General features: G+C 28.9%; 1 protein-coding gene and 1 long non-coding RNA gene across 8 annotated transcripts; one reads left to right on the top strand and one right to left on the bottom strand.

Annotated features, from left to right (window-relative positions):
* Positions 1–4,322: 4,322 nt before the first annotated feature.
* LOC145001622 (uncharacterized) lies at positions 4,323–6,668 on the bottom strand. Of its 7 annotated transcripts, none has more exons than XM_078960983.1 (6): positions 6,304–6,668; positions 6,111–6,247; positions 5,874–6,004; positions 5,509–5,783; positions 5,038–5,385; positions 4,323–4,424 (listed from the first exon to the last, which is right to left on the bottom strand). In XM_078960983.1, the coding sequence occupies exons 1-4, from the start codon at positions 6,379–6,381 to the stop codon at positions 5,764–5,766; spliced, it is 366 nt and encodes a 121-aa protein (XP_078817109.1). In that variant the 5' UTR covers positions 6,382–6,668; the 3' UTR covers positions 4,323–4,424; positions 5,038–5,385; positions 5,509–5,763. The 7 variants fall into 7 exon arrangements, 4 of the variants coding, with proteins under 4 accessions (XP_078817109.1, XP_078817107.1, XP_078817108.1 ...); XM_078960981.1 differs by having other exon boundaries at positions 5,038–5,405; XM_078960982.1 differs by having other exon boundaries at positions 5,038–5,087; positions 5,174–5,783.
* Positions 6,669–7,515: 847 nt separating this feature from the next.
* On the top strand, positions 7,516–9,636 carry LOC145001343 (uncharacterized). Its single transcript, XR_013661545.1, has 3 exons — positions 7,516–7,967; positions 8,109–8,241; positions 9,380–9,636. It is a non-coding gene; the product is annotated as an uncharacterized LOC145001343 (long non-coding RNA).
* Positions 9,637–9,962: the final 326 nt, after the last annotated feature.

Genomic DNA, 9,962 nt, shown 5'->3' on the forward strand with positions numbered 1-9,962 from the left:
ATAAATCCGGTTTAAGGTAGTTAGTACAACAGTAGTTCTTATAATACAAGGCTACAGTACTACATTAATTTACCCATTACATATTTTTAGTGATAACCTCACTTAAACGTTTATGTACAAACTATATTTTGTTAAATGATAGTTACATTTGGGAAATTTCACACTTTTACATCAAACGAACATACAAAACAGTTAAGCCTTGGTAGAAGGCTACTTTAATAGAAAATATAGGTTTTTCTGAGAGATTCAAACTTTTACAAACAATTGCAAACTTTTACATACATTTTACAAACTTATACTTGATACATGTTCAAACATTTTTGAATGACAAATACCGACACTAAAATACTTATGAACTCACCAGCTTAATGCTGATAAACTCTTTCAAAATAACTTGTATTCTCAGGTCATCAGTAGACAGGTACCGAGGCCAGCTTTTGAGAAGATGGAGCGCATTCAAGACTCATCTTATTATTTTGATATACGTTATTTTTGGTGTCTATAATGTACATAATACGCTTGTATTAAAATTATATATTTAATGCAATGGATGATGTTGTTTGTTTATTTACATTTACTGTGTTGTGATACTTACATGACGTCCTCCGCCGCAGAACGTTTCCGCCGTTCTTGGTTTTGGGGTGTGACATAATCACTAGAGAGAATGTAAGAAGTTTGAAGATGGAGAAAGGGTGGGGAGAAGACCTTTTGGCCAAGTTTTATAGAGAGGAGAGGAGAGGGGAGAAAGAGGGAAAAGGGTGGGTTGCATGGGGAAAGAAAGAAGTAAGCCCTTTCCGTTAAAATAATAAGGTATGGTGGTGTGATTATTTTAATGAAGGTAGGGTTTTTGGATTAAAATAATCAAGGTAAGCTTCTTTGATTTTTTTAATATAAAGATGATATGATGATGTTGGATATAAGGAGACATGTTAGGAGAGAAGAGAGATCATTTTTCTCATATAGTTTTTATATATATAAAAAAAACATAGCCATTTTTATAAAAGTTTGTCATTTTTATAAAAGTATGGTGGGATTTGAGAAATTGGTAAGATTTAATAACTAATAAAAATATTGTTATTTAATATTATTAACAATAATATTAACATCTTATGATTAAATTGTTTTTCTCAAATTCATTGTATAAAATGTGAGCGTTAAATGTGATAAGATTTCGTTTTTCTTGATGTATGACCTTTTTTTCAGAATAACCACCGAAGTATCAACAAAATACTAGGTCATATGATGTTTAAAACGTGTTTATGGATTTGTGTACACATAAACCTCGTGTTATGAACATCACCCAATTCCCGGTAATATTGGTGTGTTTTATCGAATTACTGCATTATCGTAGTTTACTGATCGTAATAAAAGCGTTTATTTAATAATTGAGTCAAAATAACGTATGTAGCATTATATTATTCAATAATACATTAGGGATGTTATGAAAAATCACATTTCACCATTTTGACCTAATATACACACAATTGATTTTTGTTGACTCTGATTGAGCAAAATTTGACGGATATCACATAACTGTACGAAGATGGAACTTAAAAAAAATTATTAGGTAAAAGGGGTTGATATTATTGACCCAAAAAAAACATCTTATTTTAATCGTGAAAACCAATATATATATATATATATATATATATATATATATATATATATATATATATATATATATATATATATATAAAGAGAGAGAGAGAGAGAGAGAGGTTCAGGTTCATTTGAGACCATTCTAATTTTGTGAGACCGTGAGACCAAATCTAAAAATAATTTTAAAATGCAAAATAAATGGAAAAATCCAAAAATTCTTTTTTTAAATATTATTTTCGGAACTTGAATTAACTAAAAATTATTAAAAAAATAAAAAAAAGATCTCGTTTTTTTTTTTTTGAAAAATACGTGAAATATTCTAAATAGAATGTTACACTGACATATTCTAAAAAATAACTTTAAAATGCAAAATAAATGGAAAAATCTAAAAATTCTTTTTTTAAATATTATTTTCGGAACTTGAATTAACTAAAAAAAATAAAAATAATTAAAAAAAAATCCTATTTTTTTTTTGAAAAATACGTGAAATATTCTAAATAGAATATTACACTGTACATATTCTAAAAATAATTTTAAAATGCAAAATAAATGGAAAAATCAAAAAATTCTTTTTTTAAATATTATTTTCGGAACTTGAATTAACTAATATATATATATATATATATATATATATATATATATATATATATATATATATATATATATATATATATATATATATATATGTGGTTAGGTTCATGTGAGACGGCCTAATTTTGTGAGACCGTGAGATGCATTTTTTTATTTTTATTTATTTATTTATTTATTTATTTTGTTAATTCATGTTCCGAAAATAATATTTAAAAAAAGAATTTTTAGATTTTTCCATTTATTTTGCATTTTAAAATTATTTTTTATAATATGTCAGTGTAATATTCTATTTAGAATATTTCACGTATTTTTCAAAAAAAAAAAAAACGGAATTTTTTTTGTTTTTTTTTTTTATATTTTTTTAGTTAATTCAAGTTCCGAAAATAATATTTAAAAAAAGAAGTTTTGGATTTTTCCATATATTTTGCATTTTAAAATTATTTTTAGATTTGGTCTCATGGTTTCATAAAATTAGAATGGTCTCAAATGAACCTGAATATATATATATATATATATATATATATATATATATATATATATATATATATATATATATATATATATATATATATATATATATATATATATATATATATATACATACTAGCCGTCTACCCGCGCAATGCGACGGGCGACGAATAGTTTATTTCTAGAATTGGTTCTATTTGAAAACATATATTTCAAGGAACACAAAAAATATACATATTGTTATCGGTTAGACTTTGAATAAGGAGGCACTGAATATTTTATTTCGGTGATCGGTTTCAGTTTATCTATTAGTATGTTAATGTCGCAGGTTAATATTTTCTTGTTTTGGGGTAAAGTATATTGCTATTTTTGGGTTAACAAAAGTATGTTGCCATTGTTTTAGGTAAATAAAAGTACATTACCATCGTTTAATGTTTTCGGGTTAAATATAGTATGTTGGCATTTTTTTTTGTTAATATGAAAGTAGTTTTGTGTTTTAGCTTATAAATATAAGTATGTTTACCAAAATGACAAAAATTAGCTATAATCTATCTTATATAAAAACGTTTGGATTGGGTTTTGTTGGGTATGAAATTTAATAAAAGAATATTTCAAGGAACAACATTTTAGGAACCTTACTTTATTTTGTAAAATTTTAGGGTTTATACTCTCCCAACATTTAAAGCATTTTTTATTGAAAACCAATTAAGGTTTATTTTTTAAAAACACACATACATATAGATAGACAAAAAATTGCAACACTTTTTTTGCTGAATATATATAGTTAACATTGATTTAGACTATAAAAGATAGATATTTACAAAATAACTAAAATAGACAGTGACTTTTAACAAAATCATATAGTTTTTGTATTTTACATAAAACAATCACATATTTGGCAATTGGTCTGCTTCAGAATTGCAAAAATTGTCCTTAGCACAGAAAATCTTAATATTTTTTTCTAAAAAGTTTTCTACGAAATAACTCATATATTGCAAAATAAATATTAATGTATCGTTTTTTATATTTATTTTATAACGTAAGTTTTAGCATAATATTAAACATTGAAACCGTATAACTCTGTATATAAAAATCATATTTTTAGTTATATGTTAAAAAAAATCTGAATTTATACTTTTTAATTAATTTGTCTTAATTAATATAATTTCATCTAATTATGTAAATATATCATAAGTTAATAAATAATTAACTTTTAAATAGTAACATTTAGTTTAATTTTGTAAACTAAAATTTGAACAACAGGATCTCGTAGGGGAAAAATGACCAAAGTTCACCTAAGTTTAGAGGTGTCGTGATAAACTTAAAACATGGGCCATTATCACCAATATATTCATATAAATTTATTTTCCTCATAATATTTGAATGACTATTTTGTACATTACACCTACAAATAACCAAACGTGATCTCTAGGTTAGATATAACAAACCTAAAATCACATTTAAAGTTTTAGAAGATTGTATATGTTACTGTTGCTAAGGATAAACCAATAAAGGAACCCTTTTTTCAATCTCAACCGTAATTTTAACATGAGAATGAGAATGAGAATATATATATATATATATATATATATATATATATATATATATATATATATATATATATATATATATATATATATATATATATATATATATATATATATATATTATTTTACTTGTATCTTTCAAAGGACGGTAATAGCCATAGCTCATCCACTAAAATTCACCATTCAAGGATCAGGTTGTACCTTCTTGTTCACTAGAACCTGAATCCAAAAAATAGACACTTTTATATCAGCTTAGTAGAAGTAAGCAAATAACAATTTTACTAAATTTGATGGTCATCTGTTTACAAAGGTTGGAGTTTTAGAATAGCTTCAATTTAGTGAATTTTGAAGCTTGTTGGATGACTTTTATAACTAAATAGGATGTGTATTTTTACGTAAACATAATCTTGAAGGTAGATTCCGAACCGAATCATAAACTGGTTCTAACCCTTATTATGATTGCTTCTTCTCTATAGTACCCAAAGAAGTTTGCATAAGATCAAAATAAAAATAATTAAACAAATATTTACAACCTTATAAATTAGATGTCAAGAACCTCATTTTTTCATAGCATATTTGTAATCATCTTTCTAAATATAGCAGCAACGCTAACAGAAACAAATAAAAATACAATCCCATTTATTTTTTAGTTTAAAAATATACACAATAGGTTTCATACTTTTTAGATAAAGATTAAAAACATATCATATACCCATACATTTTTAATTTGAAGTGCTTGCAAGGAATTCTAGGAGATGTCTTGTATAAAAGAAAAAATTTGACATATAAATTAGTAGAAATAGTTATGATTCCATCAGAAAGCTGATTTTACCTTTATGGAAGTGTTGGCAGGAACCATAACGCCTTGTCTAATATTATCACCTATTTTGTTAGCAAGTTGTAGAAAGAGTTGTTATGACAATAAACTAAAATACAATATCTTCACATCAAAGTAGCTTAAATTATACCAAATACAACTGTTGATTGCTCAATTTAACTAAAGAGTATTGCTGACCAGAAGATACAAACATCAAGTTGTTCTTAGATTCTTAGCCACTTAAGACCAGATAACGTCACCACAATTGCAATAAATAAGTTTCCTTTGTGTCATCTACTTCTCAAAGCAATTCCAGTAAGAGTTGTGCCAACACGTAGTCTACAAGATGACTGCAGATTACGCCTAAAACAAATGGAATGAGCCTTTGACATTTACGGAACATAGTGGCAAATCAGTAAACATTAGTGTAAAAATTGAGTTAAAACAAAAGGAACTTGAAAAGGTAAAGGATTTTAGTGAGACTACCTAAAGAGTGAACTTCATGCTGTGATAACAAAACACCCTAGATTTTAGAAAATCCCAATCACACACGTAGTTGAAGTTAAAACCTAATCAGAAAAAGATAAATTCAAAGAAATGAGAAAATGTAAATAAGAAAGATAGAGGGGGGCTGGTGTGCGTGTATGCGAATAAACAACATAAAGAGAGAGATATATATTTAAGCTTATAAACAAAATCAGAAAGATATAAACAAAATCAAGCCTATATAAACCACAAATTTCAGAAAATCCCAATCATACCTGCAATTGAAGTCATAAACAAAATCAGAAAGATATAAAGTCAAAGAAATGAAAAACCAAAATAAAAAAGATAGAGATTGATTGGTGTACGTGTGTACGTATAGACAACATAAAGAGGGTGTGTGTATGCATCAGATGAACAAATGAGAGAGATATGCAGATGGCAGAAAGGAGGAGCAGTGGTGAGCAATAACAGGGTGGATATGTGAGCACCGCTATATCTGCACAACCCATGAACATGGAATGCTGACTTTCATTTATACACAATAAAATCCCGTTAGTCCATAAAATCAAAGGAAAACTTGAATAAAAAGGAAGCACACGAACCTGGAAATCAAACAAACAACCAAGTTCCACACCTTTTCTGGATAGAAATCACCATGAGTGTCGAAGGTAGAACGATGAGGAAGATCTTCAAAATGATTCCCAAAAGAACATGTTGGACGAAAGAATTGGTAAATTTCCTGCAGGAAATAAGGTCACTTATTCACCTAATGAAAAAAATGGGAAATGAACTTACACTTGGAGGAACCCTGATTTGAGTCGTGGCTGAACTGTCACACCTCATACTCATACGATTTTGTTCGATTGGCGTCATAAATTCAGAACATGTTTAACCCACTTACAAGAAAAGTGTGTTTGATGGTGCTAAAGTGCATACCGGAAATCGAAGAACAACCTACCATGAAGTATATTGACAGTGGTAGTGAGGTGGGCGACTGTAGTAAGCCGTGATGGTGGTGGCGGATGAGGCGATCGGTGGTGGTGGTGGTGGTGGTGGCGGCAGCTTAGGTTTTGTAGAGAGAAGAAAGGGAGAGTGAAAGTCAGGGTGGGAGGAAGATGAATATACGGAGAAAGAGAGCTCAAAATATGGAGATGGAGAGGACCGAGATATCAGGCTTTGATTAACAACGTGAGACCGAGTAAAAATCCCATTCAAATTATAATATTATTATATTCATGATCAGTTGTACTTTACGTCGTTTTTACGTCGTTTGTAGAATTCAACGTCTTAAAAAAAATATTATTATTTTATTAGATCTATTTATAGAAATAATAGGATTTCTTTTATAAGATAGTATATATATATATATATGGAAAAGTGAATATACCCTTAAGGGTATATAAACTTAGGTACCCAAACTCACCATAATACGTTGTTTTGTATCATATAATACATTATAATTGTCTAATATTCTTATAATTTAACTTCTAACTTGATTTACTTCCAAGATTTTTATAAATTACACATTTATCTTTCTCTTACATAATTTTCATTTTCATCTACAATATATATAGCCTAATAAGTGTTCGGCAAAAAGATGTGATGCAAGAGAAAGATTATACGGAAATTTCAAATATCTTGAAAGTAAATCAACTTAAAATTGAAGTTTATGAACATTATAATGAATTTATCAAACAAAACGACGTATTATGGTGTGTTCGGGTACCTAAGCTTATATACCTTTAAGGGTATATTCACTTTTCCCATATATATATATATATATATATATATATATATATATATATATATATATATATTAAAAATCTCCTATCTTATCTACAGTTAATTTGCTAAGGGTCATCCATATGTGTGTAGTTGCAATTGTAGGTCGCGCTTCTTCTTATCTACAGTTAATTTGCTAAGGGTCATCCATATGTGTGTAGTTGCAATTGTAGGTAGCGCTTCTTTTAGAAGGTATATTTTGCCATTTTCTATATTATGTGTCCACGTGTTAGTTATGACTTTGATTCGCCGTTTTGTCCACCAATAAAGATTTGATTTCTGTTACTCTATTTCCTTTCTATTTTTCCCAGATTCTTTTTTATCTCTTTTTCTTATCTTCCGATTCCACTCTACTCCTTTCACTAGCTGCTTCCACCGTATCACCATTGCATCCAATCAGAAGAGTTTCCCACCGCTTTTTTTTCTTCTACACCCCTTCAACGCCATTCATACCCTTTCTCTTTTCACCGTTCCTCCAAACCACTGTTCCGTCCTTCTTCAAAATCAGCCACAAACCGAGTCTTTCCGGAAGACGAATGACCTATATCACCTCCTCGCATCTCTGTCGCTGTTTTCTACCCACCATTTCTTTGTCCTTTTGATTCCGATTCATCATTAACGTCTTCCCTCCATTTTTTGTTCCCCAGTTTCGTCTTCAGTCTTCGTCGCTCTTTAAGGTTTGTATTTTCCTTGTATACCTACGGTTTATGGAATTTTTCTTCCTATGTTGTTTACCGGATGCTTCTTCGATTTTCCATTTAATTGTCTCAGTTCATCTCCTAGGGTGTTTTTAAGTGTTTGGAGGACGTTGTTTTCAGGAAAAATATGGAAGCAATACGTGAAGTAGGGGCCAGGCTGGAGCATTGGAAGAAGGAACTCAACCCGTGAATTGGTGTAATCCAGATGTTTCGCTTGCTCCATATAGATTATTGTGTGTCGTCTGTAATTCAGGTCTTCTTCCACCACCGCACAAGTTAAATCCACCCCTGCCACTATCTATTATTTTGTTTTGATTTGTAATTTCAAGTTTGTTTATTTGAAAAAAGGATATGCTTTTGACTTTCAAAATTGCACGAGTACTAATCATCATTTATGCTGCATAAGGTTGATTTATGTCTCTTATTTGCCTTTTTCCACATTCCTCTTTGTTGGTTGCCTTTTAGAGGCTTTGGATCGGTTTTATGTCGGGATTCATATTAATCTATTCTGAAATTATTGTATTAGCATCTTTTGATTTGAAGTTTTTCTTCTATAGATGTAACTAGATTGATGTCTTATGAGGTTTTTTATGTTTAGGTGTGTGTTTAAAGGTGAAAAAGGGACTTTAAATCAATGATAACTTTCATTACATGTTCAAACATTTTCCCAACATGTGTTTGATAAAAGTTTTGTATTTAGGGGGTTAAGGTATGTTACATTCGGAGATTAGGAAAAGTCTAAAAGCCCCTTCAGAGGAAATCTTGTGAACCAAAATCATGATCTTCTATATTTGCGGTGATGATAATGTGAAATTTGATCCACTTCATGTCAAGAGTCAAAAAGAATTTCTTTATATGAACATACGTGTAATAAGTTTTACAATTAGTTGATGATCTTGAATCTTTTTTTCAGGGGATAATTAGACTAATGTTTGATTTTTTTTGATGTGATAGTTCCAGGAAAGAAAGTATTTCTGCAATTTTAAACGATTAGTAATGTTTTTGATTTATAACCAATTTCTAGATGCAAAGTGGATTGAGGTTTCAAGTAATCGTCTTTTTAATGTTTTATGCCAAGTTCCTAACGATTGGTACCAGTATTTGAACAAACATACCTAAAAATTTGAATGGCTATATAGATGTTCTTTTCTGCTTAGTAGTTCAATTGCAGTTCCGTATCTTTTCATTTATTTGTGAAAATTAACATATTTTTAAATATCATTCTTTAGTGCGTAATAGTTTAATTGCAGTTCTGTATCTGTTCATTTATTTGTGAAAATTAAGATATTTTTAAATATCACCCAAAATTCCACAAAAAACAATGAAGTTTGGATCTTTTTTGGTTCACCCACCTACGAATAATGTCTTTTTTTTTTTCCTGATTTTTTTAGAGGATCAAGGGGATACTTCATGATGGTGGTCAAAGGAAACAGAATCAGGGAGATGCAATGATAATTATAATGGACCAATGACCAAAAATAATGTAATAAGGAATTATAAACTTGAGAGTTTGGAAACAAATTTGCTCCTGTAGGTCCATATGGATGATGCAAGTACACATAAGTGAAGCTAAAATAATCACTGGATTGGACTCATAAATTTCTATTACTTGTATTTTGTTTCAATATCAGCCACCATGCTTGGTACATTTATAATAATTATAACAACTATTATAAATTTAGAATTTATAGATTGATACATTCATACAGGTGATTTCTTTCATGTGTCCTTTAGATCATTTTTCCTTTACATGTTGATGTCCAAAATGACTGTTTTTAACGAATTAATTAATCTCTTTCAGCTTGCTATATTGATCATCTCATTTCAAGACATATAATGCTATTTTAATTATACTAAATGCATCACTATCCAGTTCAGATTTTCTTTTTGCATTTTCTAAGTTCCTTGACTATAATATGTGAAGGGAACATTAGACTTGCATCCATCGTAACAAATAATGTGGATTAATGATAT

Source organism: Lactuca saligna, chromosome 6 (genome assembly GCF_052625555.1).
Source record: "Lactuca saligna cultivar CGN05327 chromosome 6, ASM5262555v1, whole genome shotgun sequence".
In the NCBI taxonomy this organism is placed as follows: domain Eukaryota; kingdom Viridiplantae; phylum Streptophyta; class Magnoliopsida; order Asterales; family Asteraceae; genus Lactuca; species Lactuca saligna.

Excerpts from the sequence above, each read along its gene's own strand:
- LOC145001622 (XM_078960983.1), bottom strand. The coding sequence starts at position 6,381 with ATGACGCCAATCGAACAAAATCGTATGAGTATGAGGTGTGACAGTTCA. Across the intron at positions 6,248-6,303 it reads AAATCAGGGTTCCTCCAAGT|GAAATTTACCAATTCTTTCG; the intron begins GTAAGTTCATTT and ends TATTTCCTGCAG. Across the intron at positions 6,005-6,110 it reads GTTGTTTGTTTGATTTCCAG|ATATAGCGGTGCTCACATAT; the intron begins GTTCGTGTGCTT and ends TGGGTTGTGCAG.